The sequence below is a fragment of the Hydra vulgaris genome, chromosome 04, assembly GCF_038396675.1.
Source record: "Hydra vulgaris chromosome 04, alternate assembly HydraT2T_AEP".
Taxonomy (NCBI): domain Eukaryota; kingdom Metazoa; phylum Cnidaria; class Hydrozoa; order Anthoathecata; family Hydridae; genus Hydra; species Hydra vulgaris.
In genome coordinates, this window is record NC_088923.1 from 31622054 (window position 1) to 31650026 (window position 27973).

Genomic DNA, 27973 nt, shown 5'->3' on the forward strand with positions numbered 1-27973 from the left:
GCTTTACGGACCATAATGGGATAGCATTAAATATATTTTCTGAGTAAATTTCAAGATAATTTATGCAGATGTATATTTTTGTTGTTTTTGTCACAAGATCACTATCATAAACTAAACCTGGTTGATTGACTTATATGTCTTAAAATGTGGAGCAGCGCAGTGGTGATAAATAGGTGCATTATTATTTTGCTTAATATTGTTTTAGTTATTACTTTTCTGAAAATACTTTTTTAAACATTATTTAATTCAATAAATATTGAAGGAACTATCGTACTCTGTGATAAAAAGCCTAGTATTATACAATCAAATAATAATGCATTAATAATAAAGTCTATTTTTATTGCATTAATTTTCTGACTGTTATATTTGACACACTTGCTCCATATTTATGAATGGTAAAATCATTCATAAATATGGAGCAAGTGTGTCAATTATAACAGTCAGTACCTCCAAAGTACACCACTCTCCCCTATATATAAAATATTTTATATATAGGGGAGAGTGGTGTACCTAGGAGGTATTTTCAAACTTTTACAAATATAAAACAAATACCTACAATATGATCTGTAACAATATACTTTCTTTAACTTGAGGATATTAGTTACTCTAGGGTTTTTTATTAAACATCCAGACATATTTTTTCATTCCTTTCTTAATTTTAAAAAATAGCTTACACTACAACTAAGGTACACCACCGGTGGTATACCTTGGAGGTATGTATGTTGTACCTTGAAGTACTCAGTAGTACTCAACATAATAGAAATTTGATATTAATGTTTACTTATAGGATAATTGGACTATTATCTTAAATGAGGCTGATTTAAATCAGCCTCATTTGCAATGTTATCTAATATTAATCAACCTCATTTGAGATATTATTTAAATATTATAGGACTGTTATCTTAAATGAGGCTGATGTGAATCAGCATCATTTGCGATATTATCTAATATTAATCAGCCTCATTTGAGATATTATCTAAATACTAATCTATTTATTTAGATTTATATAAACTATATATTAATTTATATTTCGAATTTATGTATGATTACAAATTTAAACTATTTTATACTTAGAAGTATTAAAAACATACATAAGAAATAAAGTTGATTAAGAAAAGAGTAATAACAAATAACTACATTAAAGTTTAGTAGTATTAAGTCTTTTACTTTGATTTAGCATTTGTCTACTCTACATTCAGGTAATCAAAGTTAATGCTAAATTTTTCTGCTGTCGTGCTGAGCCTCCTATAATAGAGGGATGTGGCAACTGAAAGATCATGTCTGATTTGTCCAACTCATACTCAGTTTTATCTTCTCTTTGATAATTTGAGAATATTATCAAAGAGAAGATAACAATTGGAGAAAAATAGTTACAATTTAAGAAAGAAACACACATATCACATTATACTAAAGAAATTTAAATAAATAAAAAAAAAATCATAAAAAACTATAACAACAAATTACATTAAAAAAATACTTTCATAACAAATATTATTGCAATAACAAATGTGTTAAGCAGTGACAAAACGACTTATTATGAGCCTTTAATGACCTATACATGCAATTAAAATTTTAGTTTGAATTCATCACACAAGATGGCAGCCCAATTGATGTGCCTCCAAGGTACACCACCTCCTCTAATATTCAATATTATTTTATATCATAATACACATTTAAACATTATTAATGTTCAAATGTTTATTATGATACGCCCTCCCCTAACTACCTGTGCATATAGCGGAACTTACGTTAAAAATAGGTACCTATTTTGAGTGAGTTAGTAGGGTGTGTGGGGGAGAAAAATTTGGCAGGTAGCAAGAAAAAAGTTTTTGGTGATCTCTGAATATATTTAAAAAAAGTCTCAGCATTCTTTCAATAAATACCTGATGCACAAACAATAAGGAAGTTTTAAGCAACAATAAATTCATTAAAAACAAAATTTTACAAAAAAGATTTCCGAGCAGAATTTAAGTTAAACTTTTCTAGTACTAAATGTTGATACAAATTGTTGAAAAAAAAATAACACAGCAAAACATGTTTATATAATGCCACTTAAAAAATACTGAAAAAAGTGTGGCACAAAATTTGGACACAGAGAATGGTTCTATTAAGATCGGATTAATTTTATATATAAAAAAAATTAAGATAATTTAATTTCAATAATTCTTAATGTTGAATGCAAATCAAAACAGTATTCCAGAATGGAGGAAATATTTTTTTATTTGAATAATTTTATTTTATATTTTGTTATGCTGGAAAACAAAAAAATAGAGTTAAAGAGCAAGCAGAAACGGTTGACAGAAGACTTAAAAAGTTGAAAGTTGTATGAAACAGGAAAACATGAAGATGGAACAGAGTTCCAAAGCGTTGAAATGCGGTGAAAAAAACTAGGCAAATATAAGTTTTTAAAGCATGCAGGGACAGATACAGTAAAAGAATGTAACTTTGCTGAATGACAAGTCAAGCAAGAATGAGTTTAGGTTGATGGAACTAGATATCATAACTCCTTTAAGCAGCGACCATGATTGTATTTGTAGATAAGAGAAAGTTATGCATCTTTAAGAGAGTTTTAGAGAGAGGCTCTAAAACTTGGCAAATAAAGCAGATGGGTAATTCCATGTCAATTGAGCCAGAAAATTTCAAAAATGTCACCATACATCTTAGATTTTGCTGATTTTTATACAGTTGAGAGTACTTAGTAAAACAAAAAATTCTTGAAAATTTTAGCTTCTAGCTCCAAGAGGATCCTGAAATATGATCATTTTACTTTCAACTGATCTTGGCCAGGCCCCTCTTGTCCTCTCAGAATTAAAAACTTTGTTTAAAGGTTCCAAGTCACATAGCTTTAAAAATATTTGATATTTTGACTTAAAAATTTGTACCTGACTATTTTCAGGGTTGAAAAATCCAATGAAATAATCAAAAATATAAAAAAATATTTTTAAGTACCTGTAATTATCAATTTAAATAAATTTAGGCAATTTTTTATATACCTGATTTTGATGCTCAAGAAACCCACGTGGCCTTGATGATATCAAAAAAAAAAAATTTACACATTATTCTAAATTTTATGATTTTTCACAAAACATAAGAATTTTGATCTGCAAGTATATGGATTTCCAAATATGAATAACGGGGCACAGGCCCCACTTTTTTGTAGCGGAATCTTGCAATACATTTTTCACTACCTTTCAGACTAGCTAGAGCTATGAAAATTTCTATATTTTTTTAGTGTCGATAAATGAGCATTTTAAGTTTAAAAAAGAGCCCAAGAAACTAGGGGAGGGGGCTGGGGGCATGCGCCCCACTTTTTTGAGCAGAATCTGGAGATGGATTTTTCACTATCTTCCAGACAAGCTGCAGCTCTGAAACTTTCAGCATTTGTGTAGTCCTGATGAAAATGTGTTAAAATTATTTCAGGTCAGACGACCAGATGGTCCATGGGGCTGAGGCACCTGGGACCATGCCCCACTTTTTTTCTCTAAAAATTTTTTTTTTTTTTTAAAACACATTAATGTGTCTTAAATTTAAATAACTTTGAAAATATTGTATTCAAAAATTTTTATTGCTATATACTTGTTCCGTTTTACTTCATTATTTACAAAATAAAATACAAAAAAAAGAAAGTAAAGATAATGTTAAGATTAGCTTAGATGCATTGACGGTCAAAGTATAAAAACGTCCATTTGTTGTTACAGGTGCATCAATTATACAAGTTATGTTGGTAATTGGCACCCAACACTCATCTACTCTAGATGGCCAGAAAAGTTTATTAAAAGGACCATGCGGGTGCATGAACGTTACCATAACATCTTGCTCTATATTATCAATTTCATTGATCATACCAATCCAATCAAACACATCATATTTACACATAATGAATTCACCCAATTTCAAGGCATCAATGTTAATTTGCTGATCATTTTGAGAACTTTGAATTCCAGAAAAAGAAAAAATGCCTGTTATATAAACATCTTCACTTGTTCGTTTAAAGCTAATAGTATCTATAGATTCTAGTTTAAATTGATGATAGCTCCTAGTTCCAGGAATTGTTCTACTTAGCTCAAAACATGTTTTCAAAATGGTGCGCAATTCTGTCAGTCTTTCTTTTTCAATCTTGAAAAAAATAATCCCTTTAATATTGTTAGTACAGTAGTCAAACATTTTGTTACAATTCAATATCTGATCATTTATGGGCCTTTGTAGAATTGCATTTGAATGACACCTCCTCGTCATTGTCAATTAGTTGTGCATCTAGAAACTTCTTTAAAGAAACTATACCTGGACAGTTTGGACATCGATGAACCATGCACTCATTACTTGTCACATCACAAACAACTTTTGTCATAAGATCTTTGTAAGTGCATTTTATTTGTATAGCATTGGTCAAGAGTATTGCATTTTGATGGAGGGTTTATACACAAACAGAATGAGTGCCTGATGCTCCAACAGTTATACACCATTTTGGTCTTAAACTGCAAAACTTAGAAAATCCAATAACTTCTTGAGGATATTTAGTTTTAAAAGAAACTTAAAGTTCTTTAAGATTACATAAAATAAGGCGCTTTTGCATGTGCTGTTTTCTACCAATACTTACGTAATCTTTTTTACCAGGCATTTGTCTAGTAAATTCGTCATCATGGTATACATTGTTGACTCTATTTAATGTTATTTCTGAAAATATTTTTCCTTTCTTAGTGCCTGGAACTGAAAAAATCCCACTTATTTTCTTTAGTTTGCGCGCTTCTTTAATTTGGTATATAGTGATGTTGAAATATCTTGCAGCAAAATTTCTTGACCAAGACTCGGGTGTAAATGTTAACAACTGAATTTTAGTTTTTTGGTCAGAAACAATTAACTTTTCTTTTATTTCTGCTGTTAGTTTGTCTAGATCATCGCATTTACTTTTGTCAATAATTTTTGTATGAGGAATTTTATGTTTCAGTTCTTCTTCCCTAACATTATATACTTTTGAAATATCCTCTTCATACTTTGACATTGTTTTTATAACTTTACGTTTAGCAACAGATAACCGTTGATAATCTTTGGAATGCTATGAAGTTTTATGGGGGATACACCTATTGTTTCCAAACTAACATTTAATTCCTCTCGTAACTTTTCACAAGTACCACATGAAATAGTTTCTTCAAGTTCACAATTATCTTGTTCATGAAATTTACTGATTATAGCATCAAAGCAGCTCCGACAAAGTTGATATCCAGGCACAACATTTGGAAAATTAATTCTTAATTGTTTTGCCATGTCTAATGTTATTACATGACTCCTTGAAATGAAAAGAACAATTTGATTTTAGTAATTACCTATCAATATGAAAATTATTTGTACTTATTTCAATATATAATGCATAACCAGATCAGCTTTTTTTCAAACTTTTATAAACTAGTAGATTTTAATTTCATTATTCAAAAAAGATTTTACAATAATTTTTTATCAACAATATTTACCTTTGATTGCTTTTCTTTTTGATTTATGCTTGTCCAATAAATTACAACATTTTGTGTGCTTCTTTTCAAAGTGTGTACCAAAAATCTTTGCATGATGAAGGCAGATTGTTAAAATTTTATCATCTGTTATTCCAGATCTCCAAATAAATTCTTCTCTGGCATCTGTGTAATGACAAGATGTTTTTTGTTTCTGTTAATAACTTGCTGTTACCATTTTAGAATTAGCAAAATATAATTTTCTTTTTTAATTCAAATGTTAAATTATACAAAATAAAATTCTGTAAAAATCATGAAAATCAAAATTCTTATAAACATTAAGTTTCTTAAAACATTTTAAAAAGATTATTGAACATAGAATGATCAAAACCAAATGGAACAAATATAAACCACAAAAATTTGGGAAGCAATGTTATCAATGTTTCCCAAAAATTTAGGAAACATTGATAACATTGTTAAACATATGAAATGTTTAACACTGTTAAAAATGAAAATCTAAAAAAAAATTAGAAGACCATAGTTTTAAAGTTATCTTAAATAAGTTTTTAAGAAAAAAAGTGGGGCATGGTCCCAGGTGCCCGAGCCCCATGGACTATCTGGTCGTCTGACCTGAAACAATTTTAACGCATGTTCATCAGGACTACACAAATGCTGAAAGTTTCAGAGCTGCAGCTTGTCTGGAAGACAGTGAAAAGTCCATCTCAAGATTCTATTCAAAAAAGTGGGGCACGTGCCCCCACCCCTCCCCTAGTGTCTTGGGCCCTTTTTCAATTTTAAAATGCTCGTTTATTGACACTAAAAAAACACAGAAATTTCCATAGCTCTAGCTAGTCTGAAAGGTAGTGGAAAATGTATTGCAAGATTCATATTTGGAAATCCATATACTTGCAGATCAAAATTCTTATGTTTTGTGAAAAATCATAAAATTTAGAATAATGTGTAAAAAAAATTTTTTTGATATCATCAAGGCCACGTGGGTTTCTTGAGCATCAAAATCAGGTATATAAAAAATTGCCTAAATTTATTTAAATTAATAATTACAGGTACTTAAAAATTTTTTTTTATATTTTTGATTATTTCATTGGATTCTTCAACCTTGAAAATAGTCAGGTACAAATTTTTAAGTCAAAATATCAAATATTTTTAAAGCCATGTGACTTGGAACCTTTAAACAAAGTTTTTAATTCTGAGAGGACAAGAGGAGCCTGGCCAAGATCAGTTGAAAGTAAAATGATCATATTTCAGGATCCTCTTGGAGCTAGAAGCTAAAATTTTCAAGAATTTTTTGTTTTACTAAGTACTTTCAACTGTATAAAAATCAGCAAAATCTGAGATGTATGGTGACATACATCTCAGATTTTTTCAGATCCAACTTGGTTTACAAACTGTTTTTGGACCTTATTTATGAGAATGAGCATCATCAGAAGAACCAGCTTAAATATGACTTCAGTATTCCATACTGGAATGAATAAGAGATTTTTATAGGTAGAAAATAGAATTAAGAGTAAGATAATGGCACACACTATAAATAGAAGCAATCTTAGCAGATGCTAAGTTTGCATTTGATTGTATATATGGTTTCCACGAGAAGTCAATAGTGAACAATAATTCAAGAAGATGTAAAGAAAAGGACTCAGTAAGAGAGTTGCCATTCATTAATATAGGAACGTCATCAGTGTTGCAATAGTTGTTTGCTGTAAATAACTGAGTTTTGTTGGAGATAAAAATTCACAAGCAACTGCAAGCCTCAATCTGTTACAAAAGTGAGATCAGATGCAAGATTGGCTGCCTATTCTAAGCAATCAAAATGAGAAGATTTTTTGTCGAGACATAAAGTTGAGTCATCAGCAAATAGAGCCATTTTAGATATGCAGTTATCAGGAAGATTGTTAATGGAGATAAGAAACAAAGCATTACCAAGGAAAGAACTTTGAGGTACCCCTGAGGTTACTGGAAACAAAGAAAAGTGTTGGCCTTTGAAGATGACTTTAATAAAGTTATTAGAAAGAAATTATTTAATTTCTCAAAACTTTTCCCAGGTACACCATATAAATTAAGCTTATGGAGAAGACCAGCATGCCACACTTTATCCAAAGCTTTAGATATATCAAAAACAATTGCTCTTGTCTTGCCAATTCTATCTAACACACAATAGAGTCCTTCAATCACAGCTGCTAGCAAGTCAGTCGTAGAATGAGAAGACTGAAAACCATATTGGTTGTCAGACAAAATGTTATTAAACTCAAGATGGGATGCGCTAATAATAGAGAGAAGACTGATCAAATGATAGTTAGAAGGGTCAGAGTTTTTGAAAATTAGAACAACAAATGTCCATATATATGTATATATGGACTATTTGTTATAAGTGACCATTTATATATATATATATATATATATACATATATATATATATATATATATATATATATATATATATATATATATATATATATATATATATATATATATATATATATATATACAGTGGACGGCCAAATTATTAGTTACACTTGCAAAAAATATCATATTAACCATTATAAGCTCTTTTACATATTCTTTCATCTATACATGTTTTTATATCATATCTATACATGTTAAATTTTATATCTATTCATATCATATCTATACATGTTAAATTTTATATCTATTCATATCATATCTATACATGTTAAATTTTATATCTATTCATATCATATCTATACATGTTAAATTTTATATCTATTCATATCATATCTATACATGTTAAATTTTATATCTATTCATATCATATCTATACATGTTAAATTTTATATCTATTTGTTTGTTTATGCGACACAATGGTCACAAAAAGTGACCAACGGAGCCGTCCAGTTACGTAGACCTGGGAGATGTGAAAATAAAAACAGATTGTAGATGGTGTCATTGAATAAAAAATAAAAATCATAAGAAAATATAAAATGTGTGGCAAGACTTTTGTGAAGTAGAAAAACGAAGAATATATGATAAGGGGGTATGGGGAGGAACAACTAACGCTCTAGTCACTCTGAGTGTTGAACATATGCAACAAAGAACAAATATTTGATATACTGATTTTAGAGACTGTTGATGTCTACAGGTGTGATGGTGTAGTGCATTAGTATGTATCGTTTGGTCGTCTCGTCTGGTCTCGTTATGTTTTCGTTCACTTTCAAATCGGGTGAATAGAAAGCTAAACACACTCACTCCTTGCGCTTATGGGCTAGCACATCAGAGCCAGACGTAAGACCTACAGAATGGATTTCAATTGATCGAATGCACACATTAGTCACCATAGGCCACAAGCCATCGCTCTTAGTCAAAAGAGCTACTGCCCCGTGCTGGTGTGGAATGATGTGCTATGGAGTGAGATTTTAGATCCGAGCACATAGTCAGCGAGCGCTGATCCGACGTGCATTGTGGAGCTTCCGAATGAACGTGTGCGTGAGTGTTAGCGTAGCCATTAGGTTATTGAGCGCCGTAACCACATCCAGCGGGATAGCCTAATGTCCGTTTTGTCGTTGTAGTGTACATTGGAAGAAGTCGGGGCTCACCAGCCACAAAGAATAAATTTGTTTGTTTATGCGACACAATGGTCGCAAAAAGTGACCAACGGAGCCGTCCAGTCACGTAGATCTGGGAGATGTGAAAATAGAAGTAGATTGTAGATGATGTCATTGGGTGAGAATCATAAATGAATGTAAAGACTATTTTGTAGGAGGAAGAAAATTTTAGGACTCAGGGATTAGGTGAACAATAACTCACGCTCTAGTCATACTAAACAAATGATAAAACAATGGTCTATGAGTAAACAAGTCAATATCGATCCGCTGGTTCATTAAAGGCAACCATGGCTAAAATTATCGCACCATACAAAAACAATAAAATAAGTAGAAAACAAAATATAAAGTAAAATGATACAAAATATAAGTACGAGCAATATAAAAAGAAAAAATAGGCTAGTAAATGTGCTACTATATATGGTCTAAACTCTAGATAACCAACTGAAAACTGATAATCACCTGTGTGAGATAAAAGTATATAAATGTCATTAATGTAACAAATTCATAATATAAAGCTCACAAAGCGCTATAATACGTGGGTGTAAGAGGTAAAAAAATGTTGGTGCCATCATATCATATCTATACATGTTAAATTTTATATCTATTCATATCATATCTATACATGTTAAATTTTATATCTATTCATATCATATCTATACATGTTAAATTTTATATCTATTCATATCATATCTATGCATGTTAAATTTTTTCACAAATATTAGTGTACTAGCTTAAATTTTTTTTTTAAAAAAGTAAAACACTTATTGATACACTGTTACTATTTTTAAGATGCAATTCTTTACATTTGCTTTTAATTCTTGATCATTATACCAGGGTCTAGTGAATCTATGAAATTTTTTTTGTTGGTTTTAGTATCATGCCTAATTATGCATAAAGATGCATTTGTATGGATCAGAAAACCAATCATGTAATTGGAAATAATTTGGTAGCTAATACTTTTTTATATTTATCCTGGTTTTTCATTCCTTCAACTATATAAAGAAGGCCAGTGCCTTACCGCTGATCATAGCATCACCTTTAGAGGATGTTTTACCGTCTCCATAACACAGTCTGGGTTAAATTTATTTTCTTTCCTTTGTCTAACAAAAGAAGAATTATCTATTAGTATTTCAAATTGGGACTCTTTTGTGAAACACACCTGAAAACAAATAAATAATAATATAAAAACTCATATAAATGTTTGAATGAGTGATGCTGTTGCAATAAACAGTTAAATAAGTATTTACTTACATTTTCTCAATCTTCAGCAGAGATATGTTGGTGTTGTTTAGCCTAAGTGAAGTGTTTTAATTTTATCGCTGACATAAGTTTCGGTTTCCTTGAAGGTCTGTAGCATTTAAACCCCAGTTCTGCTATTCAGCGCCTTTTAGTTTTGTTAGAAATCTTGATACTGATTTCTTGTATTTCTAGTAACTGCTTTTGTACTTTTTCTTTGGTATTTAACACAAATGTAATGAATTGCCCGTTCATCTCTCAGGGTATTGACACCTGGCCTCCCACATTTTCCATGTATGTATGTATGTATGTATGTATGTATGTATGTATGTATGTATGTATGTATGTATGTATGTATGTATGTATGTATGTATGTATGTATGTATGTATGTATGTATGTATGTATGTAGTAGTGTTCAAGATTCTTTAAAAAAAGTAGTAATAAATTATTTAAAAAAAAGCACTTATCTAACCTATTATTTTACCTAAACAGTTTTTACACATTTTCCTTTATTCTATTATTATTATTATTATTATTATTATTATTATTATTATTATTATTGATAAATTAAAAAATATTAATGTAAATAATAAGTTTATCAATTCATATGATATTAAAAGTTTATTTACAAACATTCTACTTAAGAAAACCATCAACATAGTAACAGATTTATTTTTTAAAGATAAAATTTGCATAAAACAGTTTTCTAAAACTCAGTCTAAAAGATTACTTCATATTTCGACTTCCAGGTTTCATTTTCTGTTTGACAGAAATTACTGTTATCAAACAAATGATTCTATTAAATTTCATGAGCATATGTGGGTTAATAGTTGTCCTTTTTCTTTACCAATTTTTAAAATACAGTTTATGGATCACATAATTCCTATCTTTAATTCCGAATATGAAGCCCAAGAATTTTTTTAATCATCTTCATAAACAACATCAAAATTTGAAATTTGCAACAGAGAAAGAACAAGTCTTTTCAGATGTACTTATTAAAATATCTCTTAAAAAATTACTTTTCAACATCAGTTTATCATTAAAAAACTTATTAATGCCTTTTACAAAATTTTTTAGTTTTATTCCCTCTTGCTAAAAAATTGGTTTTATACGTTGTTTGATTGAGCGAAAATATAAAACTAATATTACTAGGCTAGGATTCGATAAAGACAAAAAAAATAATCAATTTCCATAAAAAATTATGGACCCTGAAATTAAATCATATATTGATATGAAAATGAGTCCATCTGTTTCTATATTTGTTAATAACAAGTCAAATACAAGATATTTCAAGCTTCCATCTATTGAAATTTACTCCAAAAATAATGAAAATTAAAAGAATTATTATTAAATATTGCAAAAAAAAAAAAAAAAGTATATATATATATATATATATCAAATCAAATGAAATTTTATTTTTAAATATATATTCTGAGCAATTATGAAACAAGTTATAAAAATCATTATAGTTGCATTAAAAGATCTCTTTGCATACAAATACTTAGTAAATATTGCTCTCAAGTTTAGTTTTAATTTTATAAGAACATCTTTGTAATATTTATTATTTGTAATATTTATTAACAGTTTAAACATAATGTTAACTACTAATAAAATACATGCCTTGTTATGCTGCTCGCATTTTACATAGACAATGGCGATTTGCACTCAGCAATTATATGTTAATTGAAAACTTTTATTTTTTAGAATATTTAAGTTATTTTTTTATATTGTTTATGTGACATTTATTCAGAAAATATTAAGTCATAAAAAAAAGAATTGAACCGCAGTTGCAAAATAATTGATTTTTTTTGTTAAAGATTGTTTAATAATATATATATTTTTTAATTAAAAAACTTAAATATGATTTTGAAAATTAAAATGTTAAATTTAGTTTTAAAGGAATATTAAATAAAAAAATGTGGAATTTTTTTTAAAAAGTAAAATAGTTTTGCGATATTTATTAAAGATGACATTTTTTTATCATTAATTCATTAACATAAAAACGCTAAAAGTTCATTGATAAAGTAACTAAAATAGCTTTTTTTTGTTTTGTTTTAAGTGTTTTTGTTTAGAGAATTAGTTTCATAAATGGATTTAAAAAATTTTTTTTATCCAATCAATATCATGTAAATTACTTATGATGTAAGTTTCATTTATGAAACTTACATCATAAGTAATTTTATTATTATTCATTTATCTTACTGGTAGCTGATAAAGTCTATTTATAAATTATTTGTAATCGTTATTAAAAATAGTTCATTTGATAATTAGAAAAAAAAACTAAATTGTGATTAGTTATAAGGAAATCTTTTTCAAATGCTAAAATACTAAATTTCATCAGTAATTTTTGTTATAGTTATTTTGTCTAAATGATTTTTAACAAGGTTTATAATTAAACTTAATTACTATGTGCTATTTAAATATGCTTATGGCGCAATTTAACTTTTAATGATATAAATATCAAAGATGAGTTAAGTTTATTTATTAGCGTTGAGCGTTTTCGTTATGCCGTGAAATCTTGTAAGAAGGCCTGAAAATACAAAATGACTTTAGTTTAAAAGATCTACTTAAATTTAATGTTGTTAACAAATTTTCTTGTGCTGGCTGTGTTGCCTGTTATATTGGAGAAACCTGTAGACATTTTACAACTAGGATAAAAAAGCATCTTAAAACTGATAAGAAATTGTATTTAAAATTTTAACATTTAACAATTTAAATTTTAACATTTAAAAACATCAGTTAATTGTAAAAATATGTCTAGTTATGATTCGTTTGAGATTTTGGATACTTCTCCAAACAAAAATTAATTAAAGATAAAAAATGCCCTCCACATTAAATGCGAAAATCCATCATTTAATAAACAAACTTTCCAATATACTATTAACTTATCTTTTTAATTAGAATGACAGTTTACTTTATTTTGATTATATTGATTGGTTATTTACCAAATCATTCTTGTAATTATTTTTCTTTTGTTTTCTTATGTACTCTTTTGTCTGTTAAAATTTCTCTGTAAAATTTTCTATTTTTAATATTTATTCCAGAATTTTTATTGTAAAATTAAATCTTTTGAAAATGTAATAATTATGTTACAAAACATATCAAGAATAAAAAATACTGTGTATTTACTTACTAACTTTGCTTGTCTAACTTATGCAATACAATAGAAGACTACACTAACATACACAATGTTTTTGAAGAGTTTTTTTCTTGATTGTACTATATATTCATTTTTTTAAAGTTAAATTAAATTCACTTTTCCAAGGTTCCAGAGGAGTTTGCTACAATGGAGAAGGCTACTCATTTTTTATTTAGTTATTTTTAGTATTTTTTAAATTTTTTATTGGAGTTCTCTCAACGCTAGCGTTTTTTTGGTGTTTTTTTTTGGGTTTTTTGGAGTTTTTTTGACTTTTTAAACAAGTTTTTTATTTTTCTTGGTAAATAATTTGAAAGAGTTTTTGTTTTATTCTGTCTATTTATAGTATATGATCATTATAATCACAAATACAATTTAGTGCTAAGTAGTGTAGCACTGTGTAGTGTAGTATATATACAATTAAAAAAAAGAATAAATATTTAAGTAAAAAAGTCAATAATCTAGTAATTTTAAAATGTATTTAAACTATAAAAGATATTCTAAATGGATGTGCTTTCTGAGTGCAAGTCTTCTTGCCCTAGACTACCTTCATCTAATGATTCATAAACAAAGTCACTGTCACTTTCTATATTAATTGGTTCAGACTCTGACCAAGGCATTGAAGTGCTAGGAACTTTATTTACACTTAAGTTATTAATTTGATTAGTTACGCTTGTACCATTTTCATAACTGGTGTTTTCAATATTTTCAAGTTTTAAATTTTGTGAAATGAAAACTAGTTTTCCAGCTCTTTCAGTCGTTAAGCAATTTCTTTTTGCACTATGAATGTTAGAATAAGTGGGTTGAGTTATTCCAACTGCAGTCCAAATAAAAGGTTTTTAAAATTATGCCACGCTTTGATTGGTAATTAGCCAAGTCAAGCATCATCATTTCTTTGTTTACTTCAGGCATACTTGCAGCAATGTTGTGTATCACCTCACATCAATCTATAAAAAGATTTTTTTTTCAATAATTTTACAATTATTTTATTAATTTAAATAGTATTTTCAAATTTGAAAATAGTATTTAAAATAATTCAAAATTTTTCAAAAATTTTACTTTTAATGCCCAAGGCTAAAATTTATTTGGTTTTAAGAATCATATATCATATATGATATATGAATTATGTGTAGTAAATACCTTTTGTTCTCTGGTCAAGACTCTGCCTTGAAATTTGGGATCTAGTATATTGGCAGCCAAGTGAATTTCTGTTAAACAAAAATCTTTTCTTTTCTTGAAGATCTTTTTGGCTTCTTCTTCCTTCGAGAGTGGGCTAACTATTAAGTTTTTAAAAATGTGGTCTTCCAAGAAGTGAAAAGTTTCTACAACAGTAGATAACATGGGAGTATTTGATTCAGTTCTCTTTATTGCATCAACTATTGACAACTACAGTAATTTGAAAAAACCTTCAACCAAACCTGTCCCAAAAAATATCTGATAGAAGAATATTTTTTGTTGCTGAATTAAGTCCACTGTTTTCAGAAATAGCCAATGTTTTTAATGGTTGCTTATTTTTCTGTATGCTATCTAAACATGCTACAGTTGATCCCCACCTTTAAATAAAACACAAAGAAACTATAACAACTTTAATAAATTTAGAGTAAAGTAATTTACTAAATGAAATCTATTTTTATGAATGTATAATAAAATTAGTTACATAATTCAATTTTTTTTGTAATGTACAGTATATTTATACTTTTAGTTGTATTATCTAGTTCGTACAGGTAGTTTCAAGGAAATGCATGTTACTACACCGGCTGATTTTTTTTGTATATCTTTAAATGCTGTAACAGATAAATGAGAATTTTTTTATCTCTTTAACAATATTAGTTACTTGTGACATCAAAACAATTAAAGTTGTCAATTTTAAAAAGTCTGTCAACAGCAAATTTAAACCATGTGAAATGCATCCATAGCAATGAATGGGGATAACAATCTTTTGGACGAGTCCATGCATTTTTCATATTTGCAGCATTTTCAGTCACAATGTCCAAAACTTTGTTAGGATTTATTTCTTCTAAAACTTTATTTCATTTGCCATATATTCACCAGAACGGCTTAATGTTTCTACAAAACAGTTTATTATATATACTGTACTATATAAATATTATAAACCTATTTAATGATATATTATTTCTGCTTACTGAAATTTATAACACATTGTTGTTTGTTATAAATTTAATATAAAAGTTAATCATAAAATAGTACGCATATTTACAAAAGTCTACTAGTCTGTTAAGTAAATCCATTGTATACAATACTAGAATTATGGTTTTACCCGTAGGCAATGTCTTCCACAAAATGGGTGATAAAAAAGGCAATGTCATTACAAAGTTAATGATAGCTTCATATCTGTAAAGAAGGAACAGCATATAAACAAATATGATCTGTTTATTAACTAAATAGTATAGCTTCAATTGCATCAACTAATATTATAATTAATTGTTACTGTACCTTAAATTGCTCCATCCATCACACATAAATCCAAGATAATCTACAGTTGCTATCATTTGTTTAACATTTGCTGAAATCCTTGAAAATTCATTATCTAATAACACATTTAACATTTCATGTCTTGACGGAAGCTTATAAGCAGGATTTAACTTGTTTAAAAAAATTTTCTAATAGTTATTTTCTACTAAATGGAATGGCGATCCACTAGCATATAATGCTCTGGCTAGGTGTGTATCAATCAAGTCCTGCAAAAGATAATGTCATACTGGTACATCAGTCAATCATGAAACAAATCTAAAATCTATAAATCATGAACTTTTAATAAGCTAGTTGCCATATCAGTTCTTCAAATAAATCTTAAAATTTAAAAATACAATGCACACCTTACCTGTTTTTGTCATGCTGTCAAACACAGAACTTGGTGTTTTACTTCTGCAAATTGATTCAGAAGAGAATGTTCCAAAAGAATCAGATTAAGGATTTTTTGTTTTTGGTTCAGCATCTCCAAACAAGTTTTTCTGTTTTTGATTATCACCTGATTTATTTGAATATAGGTTTTTTACTTCATCAGGACATTTTCGACATTTTTCAATATGTTTAGTTTTTAGACATAATGAAAAGCAAAAGGAACGTTTAACTCTTTCCATTTTGCTAATTTGTTTCATAGGTATAAATAAATTGGCAACTTCGGTTTTATTTCTCCCCCCTGTATGACCTGCTTTACTCATTTTTATAATTAAAATTTACTATGTTCAGCAAAATAACTAAAATTTAAATATAATTAAATAGAGAATATAATTGATTATTAAAAAGAGCTTTTAAAACTGCATATTACTTTTTATTTGCAACTCAACTTTGTAAGTACAGTAATTTAATAATAATAATAATAATAATAATAATAATATATATATATATATATATATATATCAAATAGTACATAAAATTAAGTAAATATAGTTAAGTATGATAAATTTAGATAAGAAGTGTTTATTGTGTCAATATATAACAATAAAGTCAATAAAAATTAAATAGAGGAAGATAAAATTGACTAATAATTTTTTACACAGGACTGCTATAACCATGTTAACCTAAACATTAACAATAAAACAATTACTTTTAAACATACCAAAAGAAAAAGAATTTTAGTCAAATTCAGCCTTAGTTTTCCTATATAAATCTGAAATTAAAATGTGTTTAATAATATTGCCATTAAAGTTAAATTTAGTAGCTTAAATGATGAATTTTTAAATATTTTTTTAAATAATAAGTAAATATATAAATATATTTACTTATTATCAATTGATAATTTTCTGAACTTTTACAACTTTTATAATTACTTTGTTAGTAAAATAAAATGCAAATTTTTGCAAAATAGTTTTTTTTTAGTTTTTAACTAGTAATTGCAATCCTGGTATTTTTTATAATCCCAAAATCCTGGGATCAATCCTGAAGTTTTCAGTTTCACACTTCAGTCAAGGAGACTTTTTTTTTCCTATTCTTTTTTTGCATCAAACAAACATATTTGATTTTTATGATTGATTATAATTGGGTTATAGATCTATAAAGGGTTAAAAGATTATAGATTTGTAAAGTTTGATTTTTTGGTTTGTTTAGTTTAAAATAAGCATCTACCATCTTGAAAGTCACTGTAGTTTCCAATCGTATTGTTAAAAAAATTGAAAGAGAATGTTTAAAATTCTCTTTTTAAAATAGATTTTTTTTCAAAGATTAGCCAATAAAGATTTGTAAATTTCAAAAAAATTTTGACTTTTGATCTTGCTAGAAATTAAAATATAAAACTATCAAACATTATATTTCATTTTTATTCAATATGAAAGATCTTTGATTAGTGATGATTTTTATTTTGAATACTTTATTATTTTCTTTTTTTTACTGCAAATGTTTTAACAGAAACTTTGCTATTAGTAACATTAGTGAGTAAAAATCTTAGAGTTTATTAAATTTATATGTTAAACCTCCAACACATTCTAATTATTAATGAATTGCCTACAATTACCTACAAAAACATTACATTATTAGAAGAAAAATGTAATTGCAAAAAAAGTTATATAAAACTAATTGCAAAAATGCAAATAGCAATTGCGATTTGGGATTACGATTCACTTAATTTGAATCAGAGGATATAAAAAGGAGAAAAGAAAAGTCTCCCCATTGTAGTGGCTCCTGTTGATATAGGGAAAATAAGTTTTTTTGAAAGTTTTTAATTTAGTTTAATAATAGTTAATTTTCTTTATAAAAGAGGTGACTGACTGGTTTAATAATAGTTTATTTTCTTTACAAGAGAGGTGAAGAATAAAGTGACTGGTTTAGATCTGTATGTGTCTGACTATCAGGAAATACCTCATCGAATAAAAAGCTCATTTCAATATCATGTTATTGTTATCACCAACTTGTTTTATTACAAAAGAAGTGATCTAAAAGATTCAGATGTTGTTCAGTTTATGGTATGTCGATTTCATATTTGTATGACTAAAAAAATAAATTTCATTATTTAAAAATTGTTTTAAAATATTCTTTCAAATTATGTTTATATCATATAGGAACTATTCTAATGTAAATTTATTTTTCAAGTTTATTTTAAGACTTGTTTAATTTTAGTAAAAAATTTATTAGACAATAAGGTAAAATATTTTTACAAAAAAAATTATGTTAATATTAAAGAAGTCACTGCATAAATGTCATTTTTAATAAAAAAACATTGAAGCATTGCACAGTGATCAGGAATAACTAAAAATTAGGAATTAATTAATTTTTTTTGGAAAATATTTATTCAAAATTGCAGAAAATTCGCTCTATGATGTAAAAAAGGTAGACAACGAAAGAAGACTATAAATCTTTAAAAAAGGATTAAATGGTTTTATGGTCAGGGGAAGGAGGAATTATTTTTTTTTAGTAAAAAAAAATGTAGTCAAAAAATTAATTTTAAAGTAATTCATTTCTATCAATCTAAGCTCTGTCCTCAATAACTAAATAAAGTTGATGTTTAGGAAATATTACATTTATTTTATACCTAAGTGAAAGAAAAATGATATTAACTTTTATATATATATATATATATATATATATATATATATATATATATATATATATATATATATATATATAAATAAATGAAAAATGAAATCGGCAATAATTTGCCCTACTCAATATTTTAGAGGTCGGCATCAAAAAAAATTTGAAGTCTAAAGTAAATCAGTTTAAGTAAGTTAGGTAAGGTTTTTTTTTTAAATTAAGTAAGGTATATCAGTTTAAACTTGTTGAAATTGCATTTTTTAAATGCAATTCTTACATATTTCCAGGGATGCGGAGTCCCAAAAAGGACTCTAGATTTGAAAGTCGCAAAAAGATTACTTTGTCCTAGTTTTTGGTATCCAGGAGCTCTAAAAATATAAATAAGTTTATGGACTACTAATAGGAAAATAATTAAGACTTTTAGGTTAGAGGAACAATCATTTTTTGAGTCCCGAGTCCTTAGGTAGAATGGCGGCAAGGACTCCGGGACTCCATGACTCTGGGCTTAAAAACATTAAGTTTCAAGTCATTAAATCTCATGAATTTTTTTATTATAGCAGATAATAAGTCAACAAACATGTTTAGAGCTTCTGGACACAACAGACTTGGAAAAAGTAGAGATATAAAGCCGGAGTCCTTTTGGGACTCCGCATCCCTGCATATTTCAAATATTTTATTAAATTAAGATAAAATTATCTATTATCTTTTTATATAATCAAAATTAAAATGAAAGGTTTTGTATTTAGGGAGAAAAATAAGATTTAATGATGATAAAATTTTAATGATAAAAAAAGCTGTTTTTGGTCACTTTCAAACATAAATTAATGTTTAAATCTATTTTTTCAGCACTTATTTTTTTATACCGTTAGAATCATAAGAAACTGTAGAAAATAGTTAGCTAATAACATTATTTAAATTGCGCTAATCAAAAAACGGTATTTTTGGCCAAATATTAAGTGTTTATAAATCACTGTGCATTGCCATTAATTAAATTTAAAATGTAAGAGAGGTGTTCAGTTTAGTCCCAAAAAACCTTTGTGACTTAATTGGTATTAGTTAATCTTGTGTGTGTGAGCAGTTTTTTTCTTTTTTCCTAATAATAATAAATTTTTGTCTTCTAATGGGGGGACAATTTCCGTAATTTCTGAATTATCACAAAGTGATATGCGTGATATATGTGTATGCGTGATATATGTGTATGCGTGTGTGTATATATATATATATATATATACATATAATATATATATATACAATATATATTTGCTTCTTTTCCTTTTATTTATAGGTATCAAAAACGTTTGAAGAGTTTGAAGTTTTATATCATCAACTTTATAAGCGATTTCCAAGCGTGATTTTTCCAGAACTTCCAAAAAAATCTTTGTTTTCAAACGATACTGCTGCTAGATTTGAATGCATGAATAAGGTTTTACGAATGGTTGCTGCAACACAAAAATTATGTTGTAGTCCAATGGTAATAGCTTTTTTAAAGGAAACTGACACAAAAGAAAATCCATCATCTTTGCAATCTATTTCTCCTAAAGTTTCACCAGTAGTTTCAAATAATGATTCCAATAAAGAGGTTTTTTTTTATCTGTCATTTAATAAAGATAAAACTAAAAAAAAAGTTATATAAAGTATATATTTTCATCTCTTTTGTTTCGGAAAAAAATACCACTGTATTTTTATTTTATTTATGAAAATTTATTTTTTAAAATTTTGTCTTTATGTTTGATTAAATATACTTATTATGTGACTATATACAATCAGGAGGATATATCTACTGTTTTTAATCAAGACTTGATGGAAGAAGTTGACTTGTTTTCAGCTCAAAATGAACCAATTAACGACAAGGAAGAAAACATCTCTACACTTCACAGCACACAAGTGTCCAATGTAATTCTTGAAAAGGAAAATGTAAGAGATGATTCTTCTCGATCTAAAGAATTTCAAGATCATGAAGATTTTATAATGTAAGTAGAAAAATCTGCATTAATATGCAATGAAAATATTTTATCATGCATATTTGAAGAATTTATAGGAGTTAAGAAATTATTTAAATGTAACAATATTATAATATAAATGTAATATTTATATAATAAACATTTTTTATTTATTTTCCTTTTTGAAATTAAAAAAATAACTTTCTTGTGTTGCTTATAAAAAGTCTTTAGTTTGCTTTTATTTTTTTTAATTTTTTAGTGCTAATAAAGATGAAGATGACTTACTTAAGATGCTAGGGAATGCTTCAATAAAACAGCCTAATATTTTAAATCTTAGTTCTCAAGTTAATAGCAGTGTTTTAAGAACTCGTGTAAGTTCTAATGTTGAAGAATCAGATTTAGATTTTTTTAAAAAAACAAAAACTTTACCAATGAGGTGAGAATAATTTTTTCTGATAGTTTTGTTAAATTGATTTCTATTTTTTACTTACAATATCAGGAGTACTTGTAGTTATTTTTGCAATTTTGAAAAAAAAAAAGAGTTTAAAAGAAATTTGTTTGTTCTAAAACTTTTATCTAACAATTGATAAAAATATTTTTTGTCTAATATTATCTTATACATTCTTTTTTTTTTTTCTAAATTCTTTTTTATTTTTTAATGTCTGCTTTTTTTAACCCTTTGAAAGTAGTTCTAAAGTAGAATATGTTTCATTTCTAAACAATATTAAAGAGGTTTAAAAATTTTTTTTTTTTTTTTTTTGTGTGAAAAAATGTTCATTAAAACAATATTTCATTAATGTTCAAACAATATTTCATTTTTATTTAAAGAAATATAAACATTTTTTAAAAAAGAAAACTGATGATAAAATAATTAAAAATAAAAGTTTGTAAACATATTAAAACAACTTCTTTAGTACCTTTAACTACCAAGTAATTGATTGTTTAATACATGATTTTTATTTATTAAAGAGTTATTCAAAAACAGCCACTCCTATATTTAGGTATTGTAACTTTTTTGGTAGATTAAATCTAGGTGATAACATGTGATAACAAACCCAGAACTCAACTTCAGATTTGTCCTGATACCTTACAGAAAATAAGGAATCTTCTAGAATTATCCATTTTCTAGCACCTTTTGGAAACTTGTGAAAACATTCAGAACTTTCTGGTTGTGTTTGCAACCTTTTCGAGCCTTTTGAAGCCTATATATCTGCATACAGCTATGCATAAAATTTTTACCTCCAAGTTCAACTACAAGCTTGATTACAAATGACATATGTAAAATATGATAGATTAGTATAAAAAATGTTGAAACTATTTAACTTAAAGAAACATTTTCTCAAAATGTCTTATTCTTTATTGTAAATTTATATAATAATAATAATAATAATAGTAATAATAATAATAATAATATAATAATAAGGTATAATCGAAAAATTTGGTGTAAACAGTCATGAAGTACAAAAGCAGTAGATATTGCAAAGTAACAGTTAGATTTTTCTTTTTGTTTTAACAAATAGTTTCTGCAAAATTTAGATTTGTCTACTCTGTTTTTGAAATTATTTATTGAATCAGCTTCTATTATTTCAGACAGTAAGATGTTTCATGCATTTACAACTCGATTTTAGAAAAAGTCATATCTGAAGGTATTTCTGCAAAAAGGTTTTTTCAGTTTGAATTTATGTTGTCTTAATATGGACCTTCTTTTAATGTATGTTGATAATGTTCTATAACCCAATTTATTTTATCATGGCCATGTTAAATTTTGTAATGTTGAATAAGTTCTCCACGTAGTCTAGGTTCTTCTAGTGTTGTATTATGGTCTATAACCCAATTTGTTTTATCATGGCCATGTTGAATTTTGTAATGTTGAATAAGATCACCACGTAGTCTACATTCTTCTAGTGTTGTTAATTGCATAATGTTTAACCTATCTTCATAAGATAGATTTTTAATTGTAGGTGCAAGTTTGGTTGCTCTCCTTTGGATCTTTTCAATTTTTTTCAATATGATTTGAAAAAAATCATAATTATAAAATATAAAATTATTATAATAAATTTTTTGGTTTGTGTGGCTTTCCAATTTTCTTCAACTTTCAAAGCTAACTTCAAACTTTCAAATAAGTAAAACAGTAAAAAACCAGATCAAGCTGTTAATCCTAAAGGTCAAGAAGAATACGATGTGTTTCTGAATAACACAGATATGAACAAGGTGCAGATTTCAATTTTCACATTTTCACCAAGTCTAAAAGATATAATTCTAAAGTGGTTTCTGTAACACTACCTAAAAACTTTTTTTATTGACCTTCAAGTAGCTAAATAGCTCAGAAATATCAATATGGATGATAATTTGAACATTACACATCAGAGAGAAATTTGAAGTACCTCAATGTGCATTTATTTTGCTGGGATTGACAAATATTTGCAAACACTTTTGGGAAACTGTCAGGCAGAAGTAATGTTTTTTTTAAAAACACCACTAATATCTACAAGGAAATAAATTCAAAATCAGAATCGAAAATCAAGAAATCAAAACTTAAAGTCAGTACCAGCTGACAAACAAAAGAATGCATTAAACTTTTGCATCAATAAAATGTTGAACAAAACATTGTTGTTGCTAGAATACAACTACCACAAACACTGGATGGATTGAATGTATTACCATTGCCACCTAAAGGTACCATTTATACAAAAATACTTTAACTTGCTTACAGACATTATTTTCATGAGGTCATCATTAAGGAAGTCTGGGTAAAGAAGTCTGGGTGTTGTAGCTTGGAGATACATAAACTAACTAACATACTATACCAAAATTGACAACACAAGTTTTTGCACAATTACAAGCTCAGGTTTTTTGTTTGATACAGAAAAAGAATGAAGCCTAAAATTTTGTTCTTTGTCAACTATCAGGCAAGAAAAGACAAACAAGAAGTATCTATATAAAAATTTGTAAACTGACAGCGATTCAACTTGGAGAGAAACTACAAAATGAACTTGTTTTCTAGAAACCAAGTGCCTTCCACAAAACTTTTTGGATGGCAATTTTTCAGTAGAAATACAGTGAAAAGAAGTTTGTTCAGCAAAAAGTTGTAATAGTTCTTATATTATACTTCTAAACTTGAGTGATTTGTACAATTTCTGAAAATGTTTGATATATACTGACTTTCTTGCATGAATTCAACATAACCCCTATTTGATAACTTGAATCAAATCTCACCATCTTGAAAAATAAAATTGATAAAGAAATGGGAGATCTTCTCAGACACCATTATAGAGAAAATTAAACATTACTTAGAAGCTCATAAAAATCAGACAACTTGTGACATTTCAACTTGGAACACCTGTCATGCATGGTTTGTCAAAAACCTTATCACAAGCAAAGAACAGTTCATTGGCTTACCTTGTTTCTACTGTATCTTTATCTCTGTATAAAATATATGGGAAAACAATTCTTTCAAAAAGTCAGCTTTTTAAAATATTTTCTGCACAAATGACACACCAGAGAGAAGGATTACAATGATGGCAAGCTTTGAGAAGAATATTATACCAGATAATGAATAGCACCAAAGAATTCACAACTGGTGTATCAGGCCTCGTTTTAAATAAAACTTGTTTTAAAAAAAGAAACTTAATGCTTTTGCCTAATGTGAATTTGACATCATAAAGTTCATTTTTTTTTTAATGAAAATTTCTTTTTTAAATTACCGCAAAACAAGTCAAATATTATTTAACTTTTTTTTTATTATTAGGGAATATTTATTTTCTTTATTTGAATTTAATGTTACTTATTTTATTTATTTTCTTTAATGTTATATTTTTAAAAGTGTTTGATGCAAACAAATTTCTTTCTTTTCTCGACATTTGTATAAATGAATTAAAATATGTTAAATTTTTAAAATAATTATTCAAGTTTCTAATTGCAGCTTTGCAACTAAAAATGATTTTTTATTTTAAAGAAATTAAAGAGAAACAAACAGAAAAATTGCGTTAATTTATTCACTTTATTTATTAAAAGTTTATTATTTTATTAGCAATTTTGTTGTGAAAGCAAAGATTAGTTTTCCAAACATCATTTATTAAAATTATATCGCTGTATATATCATTAATGAAAAAATAATGCGTTTTAACTTTCGTTATTAAAAAAAGTTTAACTTACGTTTTGTACAAATTTTTGATGCAGCCTTGGAACACGTTTATTTAAAATTTAATTTTGAGTAAAAAAAAATCTTTATGAAGGAAAACCAAAAAAAACAAAAATATTGTAATATGAAATAAAGATAAAATAAAATAAACTTTTATTTTATTTTTAGTTTTAGTTTTTATTATTAAATAGAAATTTAAGTAAATTTTTTTTATTGCAATCAAGTTGTATAAACATTCTTGTGCTCGCGAAATGATAAATAAAAGTTTTTTTATTTTATTTCTTTTATGGTTTTTTTAAGATTTCTTTTTAATAACTTTGTATACAAAAAAAATATTGTTGTTAACTATAAACAATTTTGTTTTCTGTTACTTAATATTTTGATTAAATAATTTGTTTAATAGAGATTTTTATTGTTTTTAATTTTATTTGAGTTTTTGTTATTAGTAAATAAATTATATTTAATATAATTATCATTCAAACTTTTGTAACAATCTTTTTTACATAATCGTCATTCAAAAGTTAATGTTTTTTTTAATAAAATTAATTACTTCTTTTATCTAACCATTTATAGAATAATTTAAAAGTTAAAAAATGATAAAAAGTTGCTTAATGGAAATTGCTCTGGACATGCAGAAAATTGCTTAATGTGTACGTAAATTGCAGGCAGCTTAACGCTTTAAAACAAGGCCTGGTGTATTATGTATTATCAGCTGGTGTAAAACCATCAGAATTTATGTGCTGATTTCAAGAAATAAAAATAAGTTTTAAGTCCTTCAAACTTTAATGTTTGAAAGAAATCTTTCAAACATTAAAGTTTGAAGAACTGAAAACTTTAATATTTGAAAGAATTAAAACACATTGAAAAGATTCGAAATGTGAAAATAATAGAAGTTGTTAATTATGCAATTGTATATAAAAAATATTTATAATAAAGTGATTTCTAATATTTTTACAGATAACAAAGTTATAATTAAAATGCATTTCTAAAATTTTACACATAATAAAACTCTTCAATACTTAAATCATATTATCACAGAAATCTACAAGAAAAGTTACTGTAAGAACACTTTAACTTTTTTGAACTCAAATATAATGTTATGCATATGTATATGGTGCTCAACTTGTTGTGTATATTGTTTAACTTGTTGTATATGTTGTTCAACTTGTTGTATATGTTGTTTAATTTGTTGTATATGTTGTTCAACTTGTTGTATATGTTGTTCAACTTGTTGTATATGTTGTTCAACTTGTTGTATATGTTGTTCAACTTGTTATATATGTTGCTCAACTTGTTGTATATGTTGTTCAGCTTCAACTTGTTGTCTAGGTTGTTTAACTTAATGTATATGTTGTTCAACTTGTTGTATATGTTGTTCAACTTGTTGTATATGTTGTTCAACTTGTTGTATATGTTACTCAACTTGTTGTATATGTTGCTCAACTTGTTTTATATGTTGTTCAATCTGTTGTATATGTTGTTCAACTTGTTGTATACGTTGCTCAACTTGTTGTATATAGTGTTCAACTTATTGTATATGTTGTTCAACTTATTGTATATGTTGTTCAACTTGATGCAAAAGGTTTAGAAACAATAGTATTCAAAATATAAAATATCAAATAACAAGCTTCTTGCTTCTATTAGTGTCAGTGGCTTTTTAGAATATACAACAACAACAAATTTATTATAGAAAAATTTACTTAGGTGATGATGATATTGATAAGTTTTCCACAAAATATTATCGATAATATAAAGTATTATTTTTTCCACAAATTAATTTATCAAATTATTTTTTTCCACAATCCAATATTATTGATATAAGCAAGCCTTTGTAGGAATTGATTTTGATTTAATTAAATGATTTAAAAAATTTTGAATAAAAAAAACTTAATAAAAAAGTTTTTTTTAATATTATCTATTTATAATTAATTTAATATTATCTTTGACAATTTTTTACAAATCTTTGTAATTTTGGTTTATGTTAACATATAGATCATCAAATCAAAAATCTCTAAAAGAGAGACGTGATCGTGATGAGTTGTTTGGGATACCAAAAAAGATGAATTCTTTTTTTGATGATGTAAGTGTTGATGAAATTAGTTTGTTTTCTGCAAGTTTAAATGAACCATCGAAGAAAGATATTGCTGATAATAAATCAGCTGATGAATTTATAACTGAAAAATCAAAAGTTTTTGTTAACAATGAGGACTTCAATAAAACTTATGAAGCTCAGGATTTTATTACATATGAAAATTTGGAAAGAAGATCATCTCAAAAGGGAGATAATTTTGATAGTGATGATGATATTGTTGCTTATGACAATGAAATTAACAGACAGTTCACTGATGTTAAAAAACATAATATTTCTGGTTCTTTGCAAGAGGAGATTGAACAAACTGACTTATTAAACTCACAGGAGGAGATTGAACAAACTGACTTATTAAACTTACAGGAGGATCCGAACTATGGTAGTCTGTTTATTTCTGATTCAGAAATTCAAAATACAAATATTGAACATGAATCTCTTCCATGTGATAACATTGACGATATTATGCAGTATATAGCAAAACACAATCTAGATGAGGAGGAAGTATCTTTAGGTTTTTAAAATTTTAAAAAAGTTTGTGCTTGATAGACTTTTTATGTTTTATACTTTTTTGATAAAAGAAAAAGTTGTTTTATAAATATTTTTGTACTTTAAAGCTTATTAAAATTTAAGTATGTTTTTACTGTTATTATTTTTTTATGTATTTTTTTTTTAATATATACTTTTGAGTAATCTTTATTTTTCTTTTAATGATAAATAATTTATGATCATTTTTTGAAAAATTGAAAAAGTTTGAAACATTTACAACTTCATGGTTGTGAAATGTCAACAAAGTGTTTTTTGATTTTTACATTTTTAAGTTTTTCTAAATGTTTAACAAATAAATCTTGAATGAAAATATCTTTTTATTATTTTATTTTTAACTTATTAGATCTTTAATAAAAAACGTATATTTTTGTTATTTTA

The 27973-nt window shown here is 26.5% G+C and overlaps 1 protein-coding gene across 1 annotated transcript; it reads left to right on the top strand.

Annotated features, from left to right (window-relative positions):
• On the top strand, positions 1-27739 carry LOC101235144 (uncharacterized). Its single transcript, XM_065796073.1, has 6 exons — positions 1-173; positions 18149-18311; positions 20165-20458; positions 20647-20849; positions 21079-21255; positions 26953-27739. The coding sequence occupies exons 1-6, from the start codon at positions 145-147 to the stop codon at positions 27566-27568; spliced, it is 1482 nt and encodes a 493-aa protein (XP_065652145.1). The 5' UTR covers positions 1-144; the 3' UTR covers positions 27569-27739.
• Positions 27740-27973: the final 234 nt, after the last annotated feature.